Below are 23,486 nucleotides of genomic sequence, written 5' to 3' on the forward strand. Positions count from 1 at the left end.
AGCACCTTGACTGAAGTGACAAAAAAAAGCGGTGGAAGCAAGAGATGGAAAGGAATTCAGAGCAGTTTCTAAAGACATGCTTAAGAGTTTAAGTTAGTCTGTGCTATGTTCCTTTCTGCCTCCATCAATGGTATCTGAGGGACAGGCTTTGTAAGGTTTGGAGGTGACTAAACCATTGATCGTGGTCTTAACAGCAGGCTGATCTCTGTGATCAGCTGTCACACAGGAAGTCAGAGGTTGCTGTCATACTAAGGCAAGCTCTAATGCTGTTACTGTGCTATAAATGCTTCTAAAAATGCTTGAAGTCTACAAGACTTGGATTTGCTCTCCTTCTGGCGGGGCTTTAGTCCACTTTCAGGTGCCTGTCAGTCCCCAGAAACCTTGTTGGAAGACAGGTATTTGATGCAACCGGCCCACAGTCTAGGTATTTAATTAGACTGTAAGTTTTCTGGGCTGTTTTTTAACCTGTTTCTACAAGTGGGCTTCTGGTCTGGATGGAGTTTCCAGGTACTGCAGCAATCTAAAGATCAAGGTTTTATGGCCTCCAGCTTGCTGGAAGAGCCCTCCTTGGGACTTCAGGATGTCCTATCACAACCTTCAGTTCTGCAAGACTTAAATGATTCAGTACTTCAGTATAGGTTTGTTCTTATATACTTAGTTGTCTTTTGTGAAGCACTTCAAACACTACAGAAGTGCGTAGCATTGGTTTGTCATGCATGAAGTTTCCCATAGGTAATAATACATAAGCATGAGTCTTAAGTATAACCTCCAAGTTTCAGTAAGGTTGAACGTTGCTTCTAAATTAGAACAAATCTTCGAGACTTTTTTTTTTCCAAGGTGTCTGTCTGCTGTCAGAATAATTTGCAACAAACTTTGCTTGTGATCAGTAGTCCATCTAGATGCGTATTTGTAAGATTCCTAACCAAATGCTTAGGGAAACTCCTCTTTCATAGCTTTACTTTAAAACAAACGTTATCCATCTACTTGTTTTGTAGTACTGTCTTTAACACTTTAAAAGAAATTGTGTCAAAACGGAAAGCTATAAGCTGCTGCAATTGCTTAAAATAAAGGCTGAGAAGACTAGGAAGCAAAGAAAAGTATTTCCACTCCAAATAATGATGCATTTTTTTATGGCTCCAATCCATTGAGTTTCTCATGCTACTTTACAGAATTGGAAAGACTGCAGTGTTTCCTGCCTCAAATGTTGGCACATAATATTTCAAGATTTCAATAGATCCTTCTACTTTTTGCTTATAATGGTGGTTTTTCAACTAGGCTCTTGCTAGTTGAGCCATGTTCTCAGGGCTGTTTTTTTTTTAAGGAGTTAGCTGAACTTCATTGTTTTAATGTAACTGCTTTCAAGCCTCTTGCAGGTTTTTCTAACCCATAACGTACCAAGAAATGGTGCACAGTCTGTAGCTTCACAATACAGGTAATTTTACAGAATCTGTAAAGAAGTCAAATTTGTTGACAGTTGAAACTCTTATGGTTACTGCAGGTCAGTCTTACAGAACTCAAAAATCAATAAAATCCCACTTTTCTTTGGTTAATTAGAACGTAGTTTGTTACAGTAGAATTAAACTTCAGGATAAAAAGACCTCGTAAAGGATCTGTCGTGCGTCTCATGCTGGGAAGCCACCGAAGGCTCGGCTCCTGTGGGTGTCGTGGAGCAGCGGCTCGGCGTGCCAGGATACTCAGAGCCTCTTCGCCGCCTGTGGTCCGGCCCCACGGTTTCTGCCTGCAGGAATAACTCGCCGTGGGAGCTGCCCTCGATGTTTGCTGTGTCGCTGAACCCCCTCTTAAATGTGCTGTGTGTTGTAACCGTGCCCTGGCGCGAGCGTGGGGAGGTGCCCCCTGCTTCTGGGGGACCCAAACCCTGTCAGAGCCGTCACCTGAGGGAACGTGTGTCCCCGTGGTGCCGGCTCCCCGTGTTTGTTTTAGCAGAAGCGTTGTTTTATACCGCACCGCCAACCGGGTGGGAAATGTCAGTGTCTGTTTTGCTCCAGAAATAATAAAAAGATCTCGGTGTTGTGGGGGAGCTGAGCTGTGCTTGCTGTTACGGGGCTGGGGGTGAGGTGGGGTGCTTGTGGTTACGGGCTGTGTTGGTTTGGGTGAGATTTGGGCACAGTTTGGGTGCATTTTGGGTGCCGTTGGGTGGTTCTGAGGTGTTTGCAGCTTTTCTGTCAGGCGCCTTGTCGCTGCTGGCCGGCCCCTGTGCTTGCCGGGTGACTTAACACTGTTTATTAACGCTCGAGCAGCTCGGCCTGGGATTGTACACGAGGCAGAAGCGCTGTTGTTGCTGTTTTAGTGGCAATTTCAATAAAAAGGTGACTCGCCCCGCTGCGCCTCAGAGTGCTCTGTCACGGGAGGGGGGGGGTGCGGGGACACCGCCTCAGGGGCCGCGCCCAGCCCCGCCCTCCCAGCATCCCCCGCCCGCGCAGGCGCGCCGTCCCGCGCTGCGTGCTACGTCACGACGTCGGGCCGGCTATAAAAGGAGGGAGCGGAAGCGGCGCCGGCCTTTCGGCGGCAGGCCGCGGCGGAGGCAGCATGGGGGCGGTGAGTGCAAGGGCTGGGGAGGGCTGCGGGCCGCGGCGTGCTCGATGAGGTCGGTACTGATTTGTTACTTATTTATTTATTGGTTTTAGCAAAAGGACAGGAAGGCGAAGAAGGCGACGTGGAAATTCTGCCTCGATTTGACCCACCCTGTCGAAGATGGGATCTTCGATTCCGGCAACTTTGTAAGTGGCGAAGGCCTCGGTCTGTGGGGCGGCCGGGCGGCGGCTGGGGAGCGGCGAAATTAACGATTCTTTAATTAATCGGCGGGGTTTGAGAGGATCCTGGGCTTATGCTTAGTTTATGGATACTTTTTTAACCTATTCGTGGATTTTAAATTGAATCCTTTCTTAATGTGGTTATTTTCACAGTGTGCAATTCAAAATATATAAAGTTTTACTGCATTGTAGACATTTATTATAGTCATTTTTAACGTTGCTCCATGGCTAGGGTCCCTTCCCTAGTTCATACCTAGGGTGCCATTCCCTAGTGTTCTACTTCTTCTCTGCTGTTGAAACAGGAACAGTTCCTAAAGGAGAAAGTTAAGGTCAATGGAAAAACAGGAAACTTGGGGAACACCGTTCACATTGAGCGTCTGAAGAACAAGATCACGGTGACATCTGAGAAGCAGTTTTCTAAAAGGTCTGCCTTCTGTTTGTGGGTTTTAAACACTGTTCTGTTGGATCTGACGCATTTTAAATGTGTACAGAGAAGGTGTTGGCTTAGATCTTCATAACACACCTTGATATTAGTGAGAGTTCAAACAGGTTTACAAGATCAGGTATTAAAAAACGTTTCTTAAAGCTCAGGACTTAACTGCAAATCAGTGCTTCTCTAATACAGACATACTGATACGGAGGGACTTTATATAGTTTGTTAAAAGTGTAATGAGGAAAGGCATGCTTTTAAGGTCATAGCTGAATTCATATCATGGGTGCCTGTTTATTAATTAATTAGCTGTGCTAAAATGGGTGGGGAGACACTGGATGCCCCAGTCTTAAAGGTGTTCAGGTTGGATGGGCTTTGGGCAGCCTGGGCTGGTGGGAGGGGCCCTGCCCGTGGCATAATGATTCTAAAAGGTTTGTGTACACGGTATGTGTTGTGGCAAGAGAAGCCCTAGAGTCAAATGAGGCCTTGATCTATTTAGTGTGCTAGGGCACGCAGCAGATCTCTACACCGATGTAGGCGTACAGTTCCCTCCCCACACTCCTGCTTCTCTTTTCTGATATCAACGTCCCAGTATTTGTTGTGTTAAACATGATTTAGAGCTACTTCTTAGTGCTCTGGAGTTAACTGGCCTTGAGTTACTTGGTCAAAATGCAAATAATAATAAGTTTTAATATATCACAAATGAAGATGTAGGTTTATTACCTATTACACGTGATAATTCTTGATTTCTTGATGTAATTAGTGTTGAGTCACTCCTTGAGAAATTCAGCATGTAAAAGTTGCATTGTCTTGATAGACCCTGTCTTGGGTGGAGTTCAAGTTGTAGTAGGGATTGCGAAATGACAGAGTTCTAACTTATAATTAATATTCCTAAGGTACCTGAAATACCTCACAAAGAAGTACCTCAAGAAGAACAATCTTCGTGACTGGCTTCGTGTGGTTGCATCTGACAAGGAGACATATGAGCTACGCTACTTCCAAATCAGTCAAGATGAAGAAGGATCAGAATCTGAGGAATGATGAAGCTTACCTTTATACTTACTACAGTGTACAAAAAAAATAGAACATCTATTTATGAGAACACTTAACTTATTGGTGAATAAAGAATTTGTACTCTGTTGGACAGAGTGTGGTTAGTTTTCAAGCCTTTTTCTTACATTGTAATTACGGGACAGCAGGGGAAATCATTTGATTTGCAGTTCTATTTTTATTGCCAGAAGTGAGGGCTATTCAGCATGGCATCCGTGAAAGTCCAGGTGGAAAAGCAGAACTGAGCCCTTCACCCAGTAAAACTGTAGGACATCTTCATTGTTTAATCATATTTGTACAAATCATGCTAGAGCTTTTTGTGAGTAAAAGTACCAGCTCTTTGTTTAACTTATGTGGAGTCGATGCAATGTTTAATAAAAGTATATTTTTAATTATTAAAAAAACTTAAATGTTTTAACAGAACAAGACTTTATTTCCATGTGATTTGTCCAACTCATTAATTGGCTGTGGTATTCCAATGACTAACCACAAGTAAAATGGGAGTATAACAAATATAAATCTAGCTAACAAATCTTGTAACTGACATGTAAGGACAGAGAGACGAATCTCATTAACCAGCACCTTCCTAAAACAAATATTAAAAGAACCAATGAAATGTGCTTTGATGTCAGTAAATGACCCCATTAAATCCATGTAGGTATTTCTACTTTGATGATCATGTATTTTATAGTTCTTGTATTTGAATTTGGGGACTATTTGTTTAATCCTAATATGTGTCTTGTTCTGCATTGGAACTAAGTCACTCCAGACATTAGGAATCGGGTCATAGGTTCATGTCATATAAAGAGAAACTTGATTATTTTCTACTACCAAAAAAAGTGCTTGTGAGCCTGCAGTTGCAATAATTATTGCATACATACTAATTTCTATGAAGCTGGAAGTAGGCTTGTGATAATGATAAATTGGGTTCCTGTGCAATGTTGAATTTACTCAAAGGCTGTTAGGAGGCAGCCAATTCCTTCGGATCAGCCAAGTAGACTGGGCTTTCAAACACCTGGAGGCAGAAACAGGGGTTTTAGGTAGAGTTAACTGTGGAATTAATAATGCCACGTTTGTGTAATGTAGAATAGGGATGCATATGGGCTGTAATTCTGAACTTTCTGCTTGAACAAGTTCGCTAGTTTAAGCTGAAGCCTGCCTACGGAATTAATTTCCTCGTGAACTTTTGATTATTCCAGCATTGTTTTTGCAGGCAAACCTTTAAGACAGCCTAGAGAGTTGCCAAAGCACAAAGCAATGCATTAACAGCCACATGACACCCTCTGGTGCTACCTAAATGTAAATGAAAAGTACAGAAAGGGGAGATAAATGTCGTCAAAGGCCTTGGGGTCTCGTTTGTCATTTTTCAATTTGCTTGAACAGCTGTTACTGAAATAGGGCCAAGGGAGATAAGAGGATACAGCAGCTGAACCACAGCTACTGGGGGAATCACTGCTTCGTTGTTTTTTTCTCTTAATTTTTCTGTTTTAGAAGCAGCAGAAGTAAGGGAGCAGGGTATATAACTGGCTGCAGTGCTAATTATTTCATTGCTCATGCATGTCAAGCTTTACTTCAGTGGAAACACCTGAAGAAAACACCTGAAGTCCTGCCCCGATCTAGGGAACTGGACCAAACCAGAGTGCTGCTTTGGAATTTTTTTTTTTTTTTTTTCCTGGAAGATCATTTAAGGTCAGAGAAAATGCCACAGGCAGGCAGCAAGCGTGTCACCTGGGCTGTCTGCTGCTGACATTTGAGCACAAAGCTTACCTTGCCAGCACCGATGGCTGTTCCAGGTGCTGAGCCTGCAGACTGCCAACTTCCAGGCACTGTTCTCTCAAGGCTTCTGTGTCAAATAAACGTAGACTTAAACTGGAGGAGTCTAGAATTGTGTTTATCACTGCCCTTTAAACAGGTACTGCTCTTCTTCCTGCAAAGCAAATAGCCGTGAACCACTTCACATTAGGCACGGAATCCTCTCTGTTGATTTTAAAGCACCTGAAGGTGGCCATGTGCTTGCTTTACTGGAAACCGAAAAAGCTGCTCATGCTTTTTAAAAGTGATTATAGGATTGGAAGCTGACACTGCATTGAATAAGCAGCATTGTTTTTTTATAGTCAAGCTGCAAGTAGTTGAGAAAAATAAAACACAACCACGGTCTGTTTTCTTTGCTGCACTAAGTTAGTTAAGCAACAAATACCGTGACTAACAATTGTATTTCAAAATACATCTCCACCTGTTTTTTCAGAGTTGTGCTTTTATGTGACAGTACACCCTTTAAAGTGGGCTGACACAACAAAACTGTGCAGATTAAATGTAACAACCACAAACAAAATCAAAGCTAATAGGATCATGCTGCCTTGTTATCTTTCCGTCCTTTTAAAGCAGTGTGTAGTTACATTGCCCAACAGGCACACGTTATCATTAGACAAAAGATAGGAAAACAACACCTGGGATTTGGAGCAGGACAATTTATTTCATGGCTAGCTTTTGAGAAAAAATGCCAAAGTGCTTGTGAGAGTTGTATTAGTCACTGAGCTTACCTGCAGTGAGGATGGAGTCCAGGAATTCCTTTTCTTCCTTGGGGTTTCATGGGGAAAAAAAATAAAATAATAATAATGAAAAAATCTGAATTGCATAGACAAGAAGACAACCTTAGAAAAACCTGGAAATTGATTATTTTTTTCATAATTTCACCTGTTCCACAGCTGAAGAGGCCAGGTATGATGCAGGTGGCAGGCCAGGAAGCAGAGCCTGTTGTTGTTCACATAAGGAAGCTCATTAAAATAATCCAGATTAGAATCACGTTTAGCTTTAAGAAAATAAAAAGTACAATTAAAAAAAAATCCACATTTTAGTGTCTGTCCCCTGACAGCACCCAAGTTGCCGAGCATGGCAGCTCTGCTGTGCTGGCTCAGTGGCCAGGGAGCTGCCAGGTGTTGTCTCCAGCTGGACCCTTCTGCTAAATTGCTAATTCTGTTCTTTGTGGTGAGAGGGAGAGGATCCCGAGCAGCTTGAAAAGCCCTCAGCCTGCAGCTTGGGAGTGCAATTGCACTGTAAGTCTTAAATGGCTTTAATTTAGATGAAATTATACATATGTTATGTGTGTAATTTTCACCTCCGTTCCTTCAAGATGTTTCCCCCTTTCATTTCTTAAAAAACATTTCTGCTGGGCTCTTCCAAATAAAATTGTTTTAGGAGAGACCTCCTGCACGTAGAAAATTTTAATGTTTGGCAAATAAAAAAAATGAAGTGGAGATTTCTAAGAGAAAGAGCTGCTGACAGAGCAGCAGTAGCAGCTCCACATAAGCTATTTATATATGAGCATATATATATATATATATATATATATTTTTCTGCAGTATTATCTCTAGTGCAGCAAAACTCTCATTGAGTTCCATTAAAAAAAAAAGAAAAAAAGAAAAAAAAAAAAAAGAGAAAGAAATGATCACCAAACTTAACTATCACTAGTAAGAGTTATTTCTAAATGTCCTTGCATCCTGCATGCTTTCTGCCCACTTGCCCTTTTGGCCCATCAGAAATTATCCTTAATCATACACCCCCAAGTAATAAGGTCAGAAATGGAGGTAACTAATAGCAGGAAATGTCTGGAAATGTGCTGGGGCACTACTGCGTATGGTAGAGCCAGCATTTGGCAGGTACTAAGGGTGGCACAGACTCAGCACATTCACATAACATCAACGAAAAGTAATTAGAAACAGAGAGGCCCATGGAAAAACAAATAATAATAGCTTCAATGTACCCAGCGGCAGGAAATGAGCCTCGGTGGAGGGGGTGATCTGATTACACCGAATATAGACAAAAACACGGATAAAATGTTTCTTTTTAAAGACCAAAACAAAAGGAAGAAATCTCATCGGGCAGATCAGACGGGCCGAAAGCCTCCTCGTGCTGCCGCATTGGGTTTCCTCTGGCAGCCCTGGGCTCTGCCCTCACAGCAGCACACAAATACGAGCTGGAGGAGCCCTCACCCCCCAGAAGGGATGGTTTTACAGCAGGTGCCCAGGCACAGCGCCCTGCATTCTGTGGTAGAGGGAACTGGGGACCACCAGGGAAGTGATGCTGAGTATCTGCTGCCTTTGGAGACCACTTCCACATTCCCTCTGTCCCTATTGATACAGCTTCCCAGCACATGCTTCCCCCAGGACATGCACATTTTGGGCAGGATGCTTGCACAAAGCCACTTTTAGGCTTGTGCTGGCACTGTAGCTGATACCTGAGCCCTAGCTCCTGTTAGAGCTGCTCCTTGAGAGCTGCAGAGCACAAAGCAGGAGTGAGAGGAGTAATAAAGGGGGCAAAAGTATCAGAAACTTACCCTGAAACAGCCCCAAGGCAGGTGACACCCCCAGACAGCAGGTGGGATGCTGCCACCAGGTCCCCTCCAGCCTTAAATCTGCACCAGTGCCTCTTGGCCCCTGAATCCCTGTGCTCTGGGGACTCCTAAACTCACAAAGCACTGACGAGCTACCAGCTGGGAAGGATTTGCAGTTGCTGCCCCTCCAAGCTGCATCTAAATAAGCAATTAGGAGAGAAATGCTTTAATACTCTGTTAACAAATCTTTTTCTATTAAGTAGTTGAACTTGGCAAGACAGCTTAAACACCCCCTCCCCACAACAGCAAGCACCAAGCGTGATACATGTCTCAGCTGTGTTACAGTGCTCTTGCCATTATGTTAGGGATTTGGTGGTGGTTTTAAATGGGATCATGTTGTTGTTTTGTTTGTTTTTGTTTTTTCTCATGGCACACTGGGGCACTGAGAAGCTCCATTGCCCCCGCACACTTTTGGGATGCTCCCAGCCACCCCTCCTGGTGCCAAAGCCAACAACAGCATCAGCTGGGACAGGGTGAGGAAAGGCAGCACTGAACAATACCAACAAAGTGTGCCAATTTTGGAACTGGGAGCAGGTGGCTGAAATCCTTTGTTTTGAAGGCCAAGGCGCTCTTTGCCAGCCTGCAGCCCCTGCCTGCCCCTCTCGGCCAGCACAGATAAGGGGGTGCTCAGAAGTCCCTGTTCCCAGCTCTGTAACATTTTCCTGCAAAAATGTATTCACCAGCCCTCCTCCTTCCAGCTCGTTCAGAAAATATTTACACTGCTGGCAGGCAGCGAGCTCAAAGATAGCAATGGTTTTTGCTGACGCAGTGGGCCGGGAGCTGCAGAGCTCCCAGGCCTTTCCCTGTCACCCACTCCCCATCCCAGCCTGGGGTGCTGGGACCCTGGGGAGGGCACGAGCCCCCCGTGGCACCTGGCTTTGGACATGGCATGGGGCTGGCAGAAATGGGCAGAGCTGTGGGTGCTTGGAAAGGGCTGGCAGAAAGGGGATGGTCAGCCCAAAGCAGGAGGGAGCTGCCACCAGCACACTGCAGGCCCCGCCATTTCCTACACCTCAAGGTGTGGGATTGGAGGCACTGATAGAGGCAGGGAGCAAGTCCTGTTTTCTCTGGGTAGTCTCAGGAATGGGGATGCTGCTGTAGAGCACAGCAGGGACTGCTGACCCTCCAGAGGCACAGCACGCTGCCCTCTGCATCAGAGCTGGGCTCGCCACAAGAAAGCTCTTCACAAGCTGTGCTGCCAAGGCACAGTGCTCAAGAGCCACAGAAGGGCACCAAAATTCATGATATTGGCTTAAAAACCATTGAACATTGAAATATTTTTCACTCCTCCACAGCTTAAGGAGTAGTATTTCCCAGCTCTTCTTGGCAGGAGAGATAGAAATGAATTCAGTTTTTAAACCCAGGCGGCAGTTTCAGGAAACCATGTCGTTCCAAGGGCTTTAAGCAAAACACATGGTAAAAAAACTGTGTTGGGCTCTACCCAGGGTCTTGGACCCCAGGACCCCCTAAACAGGGTCAGGATCAGCAGGAAGCACATCGGCCATACCCACAGGCTGGCAGCAGCCCCTGCTTAGGGTGTTCCCAAGCCAGGGTTGGTATCTGTGTGTTTAACACGCTAAATTCCTTTCCTACCATACATATGTCCAATTATTTCTCCAAACATCAGTTATTGCCAGGCTTGCAGTTCTTAAAAAGCAGGCGCATATCTGCAAAGCCAGCAGAAGATGGAGCCAAATTAACCCGCTATGCCATGGGAAGATCAGTGCTGCTCTCCTGCGGGTCGCATCTGCCTGGGCAAAGCCAGCCCTGGCTGCACCCCTGTGCTTCTTGAACCCCACCCATGGGGCAGAACAGCAAGCTCTGGGTCGGGCCCTGACACCCTTGTGAGTGGGGAGAAGAATAACGATGTTTTTCTGAAATATTGGTGCCTTCAAGTAGTCTGGAGCCTCATTGTGGACTGAGGGGATGCACAGAAGCTAAAAGAAATCCCGTGGAAGTGATGGCATAACACCATCAGCTGCTCTGAAAACCCATGCTGGAAAGCTCTAGGGGGCTCTGTTTTTCCCCCCACAAACACAATAAAGAGGCACAAAGCAGCCGATGTTTTTGCAGGTGCGGAATTATCTGTTGAGGAAGCAAGCTGCAGGATTTGTGGTGTAAAGCTGCAGCTTCTGTGCTCACCTGGGGCAGGGAGCCTGCTTCTCCGTGTGACTGAAAAATCAATAAAACCCGTGAAATCAGAAGCCAAGCAAAAACCAGAAAAACTAACAACAACAACAAAAACCAGCTTTTGTTCCAGAAGAGCTCATAATGAGAGCCCTCCCTGAGCAAACACTGGCCCTGGGGTAGCATCAGATTGACATGGGATGGGTGAGCAGCACACCTGAGGAGATGCAGTGGGCAATCCTTGCAAGGCAGAGCACTGAGTTAAGTCACGGCTTTCCCTGATATTTGGGAGAGCTCTGTGGTTTATCTTTTAATGTGAAATTCATAGCAGGAGGGTTTATCTGGCTTGGAGGCAGGGGTTAAGCAGTGCTGCACTCATTTTTCACAAAACTTCCCCGGGGGGTTGACAACGTATCTGATGCACTTCTCATGTCGGGCTGTGATAAAGGCAGAGCTTGCTTCCGACATGTGAAGCGAGCAGCAAGCTCTGTCCCTGCTGCACTGGGAGGGGATCAGGTCTTGCCTCAGAGAGCTGCAGCCGTGCCCTGCCCAGGACCCCCAGCTGCAGGCAGGACATGACCCAAACCCTCAGCCCCCTGGGCAGGTGGTGCAGGCTCAGTCCCAGCAGCAGCTCAATCCCAGGACACCTCATCCTCGTGTGTGTTGGTACCCAGCTGCACCAAAGTGTTGTCCCAGGACATGCTGATAGAGAGGAGATGCTGATCAAGGCACTCAGGTCCATCTGGGAGCCATTGCTCTCATATTCTGCCAGCAGATCTGCCAAAAAATTGTGGGCTTGAAACATCCAGGTGCAATCAGAGATCAGCCCAACCCATGCTAAGTGAAACCACAAAAAACAGAGGTTTGGGCAGTGGTGAAATGTCCCCTGTAATAACAGCATTGTTGTCACAGAGCTCCCTGAACTGGTCCAGAGCAACTACAACTAAATTGATTGTTCTCAGGTAACTGGTGGATTTGATGTCTCAGTAATAAAATAACAGGACTTGGGGGACCTAAATGTGCTCAGATCAACTCGACCAAGGGCCAGAGGGGAACCAGGTCATTGCTGGGCACCCACCATGGCATGGCTGTGCCAACTGCTCTGCTTCTTGCAGGCACAGCAGCTTGCTCAGCTTTTACACATCCCTTGTAACTGACTGCTCTGGGCTGCTTACTGTCAGGTAAAAAAGCAGGGAAAGGATCCAGGTCTCCAGCAAAGAACAATATGATGAACACCTTGCAAGTATCCCTGTGCAGTGTTGGGGGAAAACTCATTAAAAACAGTAAGGTGAATGCACAATTATGGAAAGCGTGACTTGCCCAGCTGGTGCAGGTTGGTCCAGCTGTGCACAATGTACTTTCTCAGCTGAGTGCTTTATCCATATCTGATTTACATTTCCCTGGGTATTTTTCTTAACTAACTCTAAGAATGAAGGCGTTGGTATGTGCAGGCACATCCACTTGTACTTTCATATTCCTCCTTTGCTATTATTTCTAAGGACGGGCATTGATGTCACCCTGTAGATATTATTCACAATACCCTGAGGCCCGAAAACTGAAGCTTAAATGCTTCAGGACCCAACTATTAAAGAGTCTGCACTTGGATTTTACTTCACTACAGAAAGATAAGCCGGCAGGATGCTCCAGCTCGCTTGCTGAAGTAGCTGCTCCAAAATACTGCCTCTATGGGACAGAGAGCACTAGCACAACCCAGCAGCAAATGATGGATCTCCAGGACCTCAAGCTGAGGAATTGTGTTGACAGGCAATTTCTTGGCTGATTAACCAAAATCAAAACCTTCCTTGGAAAATGTTTACATGAACCATTGAAGTTTCCTCCCATATCTGTTTTTCTGGGCAGTTTGTCTCACTGGTTAGAGATGAGCATTTTTTCCTAAAATTTTAAGTGCCCAGCAGACCTGGGAGCAGCTTCCTGTGGACGAGGAGGAGATGAGAGGAGTCTGGTGACCCAGAGAGGCTGTTAAAAGTCTTTCTGCATCCCAGGAGTCCTCCAGCCTCAAGCACCACACCAGAATAATGCACAGGAATTGTACATTGACTTTTACATTGAGCTGTGAAAGAGGTAAACACCAGCTCTTGTTTACTGCAGGGATATTTAAAATGTTGTGCTGAACATAAGTTCATGCCATTCTCCTCTGATCCTGAATCCAAGGGACCAGGACGAATGAAAGACGGCTGATAACCCAGCAAATTAAATTTCCTAATGACCCTTGTGCTTCTGTGCCTTCCCTCAAGGTCCCCAGCAGCACAACGTAGGTGGCTGCATTAACATGTACAAACAAATAGGCTCGGTGAATTAAAAAGCGTTGCCCTGATGAGGGAATATTTGCTCTAATTTGTTTTGCAGGCACTTAGCAAAAGCAGAACTGGAAGTAAAAAGGAGAGCACCCAGCCAAAGCAATATGAAAATGGAGTCTCTGGCAGCCCCTGAGATGCTCACTTTTAACGCAATTAGAGCACGGGGTGGATGACAAACCTGGGACCCGAAGTGGCCGAACTCCAGCTCTGTTTTTTTTGTTTGTTTGTTTGTTTTTTTTTTTTTTTTTTACACTTTGAAAGACATACTGGTGTGTCTGCACTCCTTATCTCTCCTTCCAGCTGGGGTGTGCCATGAAAAAGCACAGACCAAAGATGCTCGCCCTCGCTGCCAGCAGAACACTGCACCCCAGCACATCAGGGAGTTCACCTGTGGCCCCTAGGGGAACGTGGTGGTGGATCTTCAGCCAGCAGGGTCCCGACACCCTGCAAGGCACAGCCAGGCTGCCCCACTATTCCCAACCACCCCTACAGCCCTCTCCCTCCCTATTGCACCGCGATATCCCAGGAAGAGAGGGTCCCAGAGCAGCCTCCTTGCCAGCCACATGCCAGAGATATCTCCAGCACCTCCACCACCACCCAACGCTCACTGGAGTTAAATGAATTGCAAAAACACACTAAAAAGACAACATATGCAACAGTCTGGACATGCCAGACAGTGCCAGAGGAAGGAGAGCATCTTTAGCCCAGGCTCACCACCCCTGTGCCCGTGCCAGCCGTGCTGGTGGTTCAGGCCGCAGTGCTGAGCACAATCTGTTCCACAAGCGGCTGGAAAATATATTGCAGCTGTGATGGGAATGGATTTTGCTTTTCTTCTTCACCTACTGTGAAATATGAATCGAGACTTCATTAGCTATGAACTGCTGCAAATAATGTTGTTCTTTAAATATTCAGTAGTCTCCTGGCTCCAAAGGACCTTGGTTAACTAGACAGAGCAGAGGGTTTTTCATTTTTTAAAATGTCCTGGAAAGGATCATGAGAAATGACTTTTACAGTTTCTTTCAGAGGCTTTTTATTTCCATTTGCAGACTCTAAGTGGAGATGTGGAGAGCGAATCTGCTGTGGCATTGGGTACCAGACTCATGGAGTCCCAAGGAGGCCTACGGGGACCCACAGGGACGTGGGATGGGAGCAAGGCACACAACCCAGGGTCCAGGTAGACCCCAACTCTTCAACGTGCAGAACAATTTATTTTCAAGGGCTTTGAACAACAACTTGTACCATGGTTGGAGGAGCGACATTTCGCAGGTACCCAAAAGACAAGCTGCAATCCCCTTTCTTCTGGATTTTGATTGAAGTTTAGAGGCCAAACAGCTCCAGATGTTCAACCTCCCTCAACAGGCAAGAAGCCATGAGCTAAAAATTAGGAAGAAACCTGTGAGTTTGTCTTCAAAGCCATAAAGATCTCCAAAGCCATTAAAGATGCGATCTCCTCGGGCAAAAGAGGGACTTCCACCTCACCTGATTTTTTTGTCTGGCAAATCTTTGTCATGTGAAGAGCTGATAAAGTGTATGTGGCCATGTTTCACATCTCATGAAAAATCCTTAGGGTAGAAAAAAATGTCTTTTGGTAGAAAAAAATCACTTCTGCCTCCAAAAACTCTTTGAAACCAACTAATTACAAAGAAGCTTCAAGTTAACCCAGAAACAATTTGCATTTTGGTTTTTCATCTCTTTTCAAAAGGAAGATACCAACATAAGATGAATATTCATATCATTATGGGTATTTATTTCTGCTGGCATGGTACCTTCATGCCAATCTTTTGAAAATGGTAAATAAATCCCTGGTTGGAGAGCTTACCGTGAGGAAAGAGGGATCCTTAAGGAAAAGGTGACAGCAGAAAACAATAAAAACACCTTTTTTTTTTTTTTAACCTGACATTTTCCTGTGAGAAATCTCTTAAAGTGTGAACACAACTCAAGAAAGTCAGTCCCTGCTGAGAATCCATCCCACCCGTGCTGGAGCAGGCCATGGGCATCGCAGTGCTGCTCAGCTCCAGCTCTGCTGCCTCCCCTCTCTCTTGAACTGCCCTTCAGAGAGGCTTCCTTTTCCTTTTCCTTTTCCTTTTCCTTTTCCTTTTCCTTTTCCTTTTCCTTTTCCTTTTCCTTTTCCTTTTCCTTTTCCTTTTCCTTTTCCTTTTCCTTTTCCTTTTCCTTTTCCTTTTCCTTTTCCTTTTCCTTTTCCTTTTCCTTTCCCTTTCCCTTTCCCTTTCCCTTTCCCTTTCCCTTTCCCTTTCCCTTTCCCTTTCCCTTTCCCTTTCCCTTTCCCTTTCCCTTTCCCTTTCCCTTTCCCTTTCCCTTTTCCTTTCCCTTTCCCTTTCCCTTTCCCTTTCCCTTTTCCTTTCCCTTTCCCTTTCCCTTTCCCTTTCCCTTTCCCTTTCCCTTTCCCTTTCCCTTTCCCTTTCCCTTTCCCTTTCCCTTTCCCTTTCCCTTTCCCTTTCCCTTTTCACCACCACCAGGGCTGAGCCTGGGGTCCCACCACAACTCACCTTTGTGCATCCTGCCGGTCTGTGCACCTCCAGTAAGACAGGACCGGCATCTTTTAAACAAAACCCATCTCCCTCATACACATTCACAGCCAGCAGCCATGGCAGATGCTGCAGCCGCCCGTAGGCAGCGAAGGGGAGGTTTGGGCAGCAGCTTTGTGCCTGCAGGTGCCAGGCTGGTGGTGCCTCCTCCCGCTGGCTGGCCCCGCCGGAGGGGAATGATGGATTTTACAGCATCGCAGCCAGATCTGCAGTCACAGCTGACAGCGCGGGGGAAGGCCTTACTGCTGACTCTGTGTAAGCTTGGAGAGACTCATAGTAATTATCTTTCCTTAAGAAAATAGTTGAATTAATCCTTCTGCTAGGGTTGCAGTTAGTTTCCAGTCAACTGGGGCTTTCAGAAAGCAAATAAGGCAGCCTGGCGTGATTTTTCACAGCCATTCATAGCCAGGTTTTTCCAGCATCCCATCAGATTTTCGGAACAAAATAAACCAGCTCTCAGAAGCACTCAGTGGGTGCTGCTGGGTGCTGCAGAAAATGAGGCTGTTGTCTTGGTGCCTCAGAGGAAAGCAGAGGCTGTGCTAGGTTAACGCTAGGAGTCGATGGTCTCAGAGGTCTTCTCCGACCTAAATGATCCCACAATGCTGTGATCCTGTGATGTTGCATGGACTTAGCATGTTGGGGATGGATGGAATCATGGAACAGATGCCAAATGTGCTTTCCTAGGGTTTCAGTTGCATTTTCTTCTCTGAAATGATCCATTTATAGCTCCAAATTTGAAGTGATAAATCTGGGGAGAGAGCAGGAGAATCCAAAACTGGATGAAATTTCATGAGACGGTTCCTAAGCACCGTTGTGCTGCTGATGCCAACAAAACTCTGCTCTGAGTCTCAGGGAGAGACGTGCAGGCACTGCATTTTGCAGCACGCTGAAGGCAGACCTCAGGGCACAGCAAAGGTTGAGTGAGGGGGCTGGTGATGGAGATAATAAGGAAAACCCTAAACTATTCACATGGAAATGCTGTCTGTGAAAGGCTCTCACAAAAATCACTCAATTTTCTGCATTACAGCTTAGTGTAAATTAATGTAATCAGTGAGGATGAAGCAGAAATACAACCTGGAAGACCTCTTTAACCTCTGAATGCCAGGCTTATGTCAGCAATGCAGAGGGTTCTTCTTTGCAGCGGTTACACAGATAATTAAGTGGGTTAACTAATGGCTTGCCATGGATATACACACATAAACCCACATTTAGAAAGCAGTTTATTTATTTAGGCTTCTCTCTTTGCCACCATGTAATGGTGTTTCACCCATGGAGGGGGGAGAACCTGGGATCAGGGTCCAGATCAGGTCTTCGTGTATATTTAGCTCAAAGAGTAGAAGGCTGAGAAAAGATGTTGCTGCTGTTTATTAGTATATAAGGAAAAACAGCAGGAAAAGAAAATAATTAAGCTAGGAAGAACTAATGGGAATGAGCTGGCCATAAATAATTTAGGAAGGAAATGAGAAGAAGGCTCACACCATTAGAGAAAGGCTCCATAAAAACATCAATTCTTGCCTCCAATTAGTCTAGTCCATTTTGGACAAAGCTGGAGTGCCTGGGAGAGGCTATTCCAGCCCGAGATAACAGACACAGCACCTCTGTTTTGCAGGGAAATCTGCTGTTGGGAGGAGGCTCGGGTCTGCGGTAGCTGCTGGTTGTGGGCCCTGTCCCTGACCCTTTGATGTGATGCTGCGGGGGCCGGGCTTTCCTGCGGGGCTTACTGGGCTGAGGCTCCAAGGACAGCACTGCGAGAGAGGAGCCAAGCACGGTGATATCATGGAGAGATTCCCAAGCATTTAGCTACAAGGCTGATATCTGTGCTCAGGGGCTGCAGATAGATGCCGTGGATAAATGCCAGGAGAAGGAGAGTTTCAATTTTCCTTGCGCAGCTGCTGCTGATGAACAACTTTGCAGCTTGGTCTGTGCCGAGGGCTAGATCTGGACACAAAATCCTCGCATGGTTTCTGTCTGGTCTCAGCTTGAAGCCGGCTCACAGCAGGGCCGTGGCCCAGGGGCTGCACCCGGTGGCTGGAGGCAGGCACACAGGGGAGACAGAGGAAAGCCACACACCGCATCCTGATAGGGGCCAAAGAGTGCCAAAAATACTTGCCCAATCTCACCTCCCCACCCAGCCCAAGGTGCTGGATGTGCAGTGCATGCAGTGCCTGCAGCAGGACTTCCACCTCGGGGAAAGCTCTGCAGTACAGACCACCACACGGGCTCCTGTATTTCTCCATGCTACTGCAGGCATTAATTAATGTGCTCATGCAAAATATGCTGGAGAACTGTGTGAGAAGAGACTGTCAACCAAAACAGAAGAAAAGTAGGAGACGTCTCTAATTACACACATTTATTCAGACACTGTGCTCCTGGTCATGTCATTAACTGCACAGAGCTGCTCAAACTGCAGCCTGGTGTTCAGAGGTCTCAAACATCTCAGGTCTTCTCATGACAGAGCAACCTTGCAGCTCCTGCATCAATCTCACTTTCACCTTCCTCATCACCACCTCATGACAAGCCTCTTCTCATGGCTTGCAGCATCCTGCCAGATCCTTCTGGCTTCACATGTCACTGTCTGAGTACGTCTTCACACACTGCTCTTCACACACCGCTCTGCAGGTGGGAACGCAGTCCTGTGAGAGGGGACTGAGCACTGCCAGCCTCAGCTCCCTCCCCTTATTTCAAGAGAAACTTGAATTAAGGACCTGCTCCAGGTCTGGCTGCCTCAGCACCACATGGGAACCCATGCCATGCTACACGAAACCCAATTCTTAAATGTAGCAGTGGCATGTGGCTGATAAAATAACTGCTGGGAGCCCCCATGTAGCCCAGAATTACATGATCTGCATGGTTAGAGTCACAGATTTTCCTTTAGTGGCACCAAAATCAGTACCCCCCCCCCCCATCAATACTGAGGTGCAGTTGGCATCCAGAGGGAACAAAACAGAGGAAAATAATTGAAATAAAGCCATCACCCCCTTATCACCCTCTTATTTGTTAAATAATATATTCTTTTTTTTTTTTTTTTTTTTTTTTTTTTTTTTTTTTTAATTACTATTTTTCATGCAGAATATAAAAAAACCTGTGGAGCATCACAGCCTTAAGTAGTGACCTGACTGCCGAGAGCCACAGGGCAGCCTCTGCTTCTGTTCCCCCCAGAGCCAGAGACCAAAGTGTGGGCAGAAAGCTGCTGGCACTTGGTGAGTGAATGCAGTCTGTGGTTATTTCAGCCAGCAGAATTATAATCCTCTTAACGACTGATCCAAAATAGGTTACCACCTTTGGGGAGAGGAAAAAAAAAAATCATTCTGGTTCTGGGGTTGCTCCCGGCCGCTCCCCAGCTTCGCTCTGCCTTCCAAAATGTTGAGGTGTGTTGGCAATGCATGGCTGTGAGGGCTCAGCCTGGAGATAACTGAGGCAGGAGATAAATACATGTGGTGGCTGTCGGTCCCTGCCAGCCGGGGCACCTCGGGACATCACATCTCTCCGTGTAAAATATCACTGCAATCTCTGAGATCTGCGGCTTAATGCAACAACCTCCCTCCCGAGCACAGCTCGGGCAGATGCACAGCATGTAAATGGATTTTGGAGGCTGAACCAGCTACCCGGGCAGCACAAGGGAAAGCCCACAGCTTCCCCCAGTGCCACAGGCAGGTTTCTCCTGGCTGGAGAGGAAGACGGGATGCTGGAGGTGCATGAGGAGCATCTGCCATGCAGTGTGCATGTCCCCCCTGCCTGCCTCATGGTGCATGTGGGGTATTTCAGCAGCACAGCATTTCTTCTGACATGAGAAGAGCCCAGAGCCAGGCCCCGTGCCCCCCAGAGCCAGCCTGTGCACAAAATATGGGGCTTTGCCCCAGCCTTGGGCTTGAAATGGCTCATCGGGCTTAAGGCCACAGGATTGCCTGGAGCTGTAAGGTAAGAAAAACTGTCTTAGACAGGCTGAAAATATCAGAACTGAGTTGTCTGAATATGTTAAATACATTAGCTAATTATATCACACAGTGCAGCAATAAAATGTTTTAAATGCAATCTATAAGGCAGCGTGCTAGTCTGGATTCCCAGTGCAACACGTCTTTTTCAGTCTCAGAACAAAACCTTTCTACAACAGACATCGGCACCAGCACACAGCTAGGACTAAAACCTCTGCTAAGGGCCTCCTGTATCTATCCCACGACCACCCTCTGGTGCCTGCAATTTAACAGGGCCCATCACGGCACGGGACTGATGGGTTTCATTTCTGCCTTCAGCCGGATGCCTTCGCAGAATTACAAATATGTTCCTCCTCGTGCTCTGCATTTCCATTTTGAGCTCAAACCAACTTGTCTGTACCAAAAAGGAAAGGCATTTTAGATCCTCACCATGCAAACGGAGCTCGCTTTGCCAAAAGGGAGCTTTTAACATGGGCTGCAGGGAGATTGTCACCACAGACTCCGCTTTGCAGAGTCCCGCAGGAGCTTCAAGCAGTCACAAAGGGGTCAGGCATGAAATGAGAAAGGAAACCTGAACGCTGCCAATATCCTGAGAGGGAATGAAAGGAGTAAAGTTCACTGGAGAGGATGGAGAGATACATCCCTTGTAAAAAAATGAAGCAAGGAGCAGACACTCACTGACAGGGAGTACAGAGCAGAGACACACAAACCCTGTTTGGAGCCAGGTTGGTGTACCAAATTAAAGAAAATTAAAAAAAAAATCACTTCTGAGTGCAAACAGCTCACTCAGCTACAGACACCTGGATGAGGTCAGCATCAGCTCTGCCCCCCCTGTTGTTTTTTTCTCTAATAAACCTGTTTTCTGAGCGCTGCGGTGCTGGTGCTCTGCTGGCAGCCCACGCGCCCCAGCTCCGAGGGGCTACTTGCTGGCTGGTTCTTCACAGTCCCTTTGCGAGTTTAATTAAAGCTTTCCATTTTTTGATGCGAGTAACGGAGCTGCTAATTAACTGCCAAAAATTATAGCAAGGAGCCAACATCTGCTGTGCAGCTACCTGGGTGCTCAGCAGCTTCACAGGGTGATTTCAGCAGGGGGGAGCCGCAGTGGGGTTGTGGGAAGGGTGGAAAAAAAATCCAGCCACTGTTGGAAACACTAGCGGCTTGGGGGGCAAACCTGGTTCTCTAGGCTGGATTTCACAGGAGGGAATGCAATATAAGTGCATATATTGGATAATTGGATAATCCACATATATAATAATTGGATATCCCAAATAGAGAGCCACCCAAAACACCAAGCACTATCTGCTCTTTGCAGCCTCTCTGAATGGAGGCACTTCCATTTTTTCTGGTTCCACCGTAACTTTGTTTCTTAAAGATGAATAAAGAAAAAAACAGCATCTGATGCTCTCACGTTTTGTGGGGGCCGAAGCCCTGGTACTAGAAGGGCATTTCAGGGTGAGCTGCAGCCAGGCTGGGGGAGGCTTTTAATTAAGCCATGTCCCCAGAAGACCAATTTTGATGAAATGCCAGAAGCTGGAGCATGAGATACTGAAGCAAATGATTCAGGAGAGGTGTGTGCAGTGTAACCTGTGGCATTACTCAACTTCTGGAGCAAAAGCAAGCCTTGTCCTACGCGAGGCTCAGCTGAGCACTGTAAATGTGCTGCTCAGCTATCGTCAGCTGTTGTTGCAGGGCTGTGTTGTTTGTGCTTTGCCCACTAAGTGGAGCTGGGGACTCTCCCATGCTTCCCCTCCTGTGCACGCCGTGGATTTTCCTCCCAGGACGAAGTGGCAGAGCCATCGGGAGGCTCCCAGCCTTGGGGACCTGGCAGTGGAGACCTGGATATGGGTGCTGAGGCCAGGCACCACGGGGAGGCGAGGGTGATGGCATGTCTCTTGCTTCCCATCACCACATGAAGGACATCAGTTTGGGCTATTTCCCTCTTTCTGAGCAGAGGACGTGTTTCTGAACATGATCCATTTAGCCCTGTGCCTGTGAATATCTTTGCTTTTGGAGGGTGAGGAGTGCCAGAGTTTCCTGCTTTAACACTTTCGTGCTTTAGCTTTATTCATAAATTCCATTAAAAAAAAATAAAAAAAATCTACAAGTACTGAAATAAATGTCTATGAACACAAGCACTTTTGCAGGCACAATCACAGAACCTCCTCATAACTTGATCCTTTGTTTTTTGTTTTACCTCTTTAATACAAACCACCTAAAACTATGTATGGTACGATACAGCAGGTCAGTTAGCAAAGCAGTCCTATTATCTGCCACAAAGATCAATTCAACCATTAAGAGAGACTATTTGCTTCGCTAGAGGACATCAAACACCTGGACAGGCTCACAGATTCCTGGTGAGACCTCCCCGTGAGGCGGGGAGAGCAGCTCCCTTAATTCACCACCATGCGCTCACCACCACCCTCCTGCTGCCAAAGACCACGTCACAGACAACCTCAGAGGAGGGCAGAGCACGTCCCTGGAGAAAAGAGAGGACATGGAGATCAACCAGGATAAAATTACAGCTTTACAAAATTCATTGCATTATCCTGCAATGGAAAGATAATTAGGAAATTGTTTTTTAGGCTAATGATTCATATCTAGCTGGGCAGGAGCTATGTCACGAACAGGACTTTAATTTAACCTAATAGTGCAGTACCCAGACGTGGTTTGCAATATTTCTGTGCCCAGGAATCAGATACTCCCTGTGTGATGGCACTCCCCTGCCACCCCTCTCCCTAAATCACCGTCTCAGACAAGGGCACTTGGGAATTACCTGCGCAGCGTGGATGGTGTTTAATTGTCCCTAACGCTGTTTGCAGTGAGGCAGGTTCAAACTGAGGTAGCTGGGACAGAAAAATTATTTTCCATGAACTGGATTAGAATTCTTTAAGACTCATTTTGCTACGGTATGATCATCTAATGGATGAGTCTGGATGAAATCTGTAAAACCACTGAAATCTTATGCTGGGATAAGGGCTGGTACACACGGTGCCCCCACAGGGAACTCCATATTGGCTCCAAAACATCTTCCAATGTTGCTTTGGATGTTGGAGTTTCTTGCTGAATGTCCCCTTTATGGCAGTCAAGCTTGTTGGACAACATCAAGCATTTATTTTCAATTACAACAAGCCTTGCCCTATATTAAAGGGAATTATTACATTCTAGTTATGTCAGCACATTGATGGTGTTGGCTGAAATAATCATTTGTAAAACAAATGTATTTATGCAGCATACATGTCTTATGGTTACCCTGCAGGGATTTTCTTTACACACAAAATGTTTGGTTGGCAAAAATTTACAATTCCTCATGGAAATATTGTTCATGGAAATCATACGTTTGCCATGTGACAAGACAGAGATACGTTACCTCTTGCTGCTTGTCAATATGTGGATGAAGAGCACACGGAGTAAACAGCTGTAGTTTCTCAGCCTATGAATCAAAATGCACTTGTTTTTCAGTGATCACTATGCAGTTTTTTTTGGCAAACGATGTATTCTGTTTAACATGCAATGAATTTAATGAATGTAATGAATTTAGAAGCATTTAACGAACTCAAGATTTCACCTTTTTCCCTTCTTTTGCTTCCCAGACTTTAGAAATGCTCAGGATCATTTCCAGACTTATAACAGAGGATTCTTCGTCAATAGTGGTCTGGACCAACACACAGGGCATGAGCAGTGCCTCCAAGGGTAGCCAGACCCTTGCAAAACAAGTCCATCCTAGAACACAATAGACATCTGCCAAATGTTATGGGCTTAACTAAAATGAGAAATCTCCTTATAGCCCGTTCCTTTTAATCTACAGAACGGAAAAGGGGAGAAGGTTTATATAATGGAAAATTTGCTGATATATTGAAACATATTGTCGTTATTGCTTTATTGCCAGTTATCACATGGCTCTTATCAGCACTTCCCCTTAGTA

The 23,486-nt window shown here is 46.0% G+C and overlaps 1 protein-coding gene and 1 long non-coding RNA gene across 3 annotated transcripts; one reads left to right on the forward strand and one right to left on the reverse strand.

Moving 5' to 3' along the window:
• The first annotated feature begins 2,409 nt into the window (after positions 1-2,409).
• Positions 2,410-4,350, forward strand: LOC311429366 (ribosomal protein eL22-like 1). Its single transcript, XM_084540455.1, has 4 exons — positions 2,410-2,556; positions 2,646-2,738; positions 3,074-3,195; positions 4,098-4,350. The coding sequence occupies exons 1-4, from the start codon at positions 2,548-2,550 to the stop codon at positions 4,240-4,242; spliced, it is 369 nt and encodes a 122-aa protein (XP_084396581.1). The 5' UTR covers positions 2,410-2,547; the 3' UTR covers positions 4,243-4,350.
• A 266-nt stretch (positions 4,351-4,616) lies between these two features.
• On the reverse strand, positions 4,617-8,812 carry LOC311429367. Of its 2 annotated transcripts, none has more exons than XR_014688236.1 (5): positions 8,585-8,812; positions 6,946-7,002; positions 6,792-6,828; positions 6,019-6,094; positions 4,617-5,266 (listed from the first exon to the last, which is right to left on the reverse strand). It is a non-coding gene; the product is annotated as an uncharacterized lncRNA (long non-coding RNA). The 2 variants fall into 2 exon arrangements; XR_014688237.1 differs by having other exon boundaries at positions 6,946-7,060; positions 8,585-8,762.
• Positions 8,813-23,486: the final 14,674 nt, after the last annotated feature.

The sequence above is a fragment of the Aythya ferina genome (assembly GCF_964211825.1).
Source record: "Aythya ferina genome assembly, contig: HAP1_SCAFFOLD_816, whole genome shotgun sequence".
Lineage (NCBI taxonomy): Eukaryota > Metazoa > Chordata > Aves > Anseriformes > Anatidae > Aythya > Aythya ferina.

Excerpts from the sequence above, each read along its gene's own strand:
- LOC311429366 (XM_084540455.1), top strand. Across the intron at positions 2,739-3,073 it reads TCTTCGATTCCGGCAACTTT|GAACAGTTCCTAAAGGAGAA; the intron begins GTAAGTGGCGAA and ends CTGTTGAAACAG. Across the intron at positions 3,196-4,097 it reads GAGAAGCAGTTTTCTAAAAG|GTACCTGAAATACCTCACAA; the intron begins GTCTGCCTTCTG and ends AATATTCCTAAG.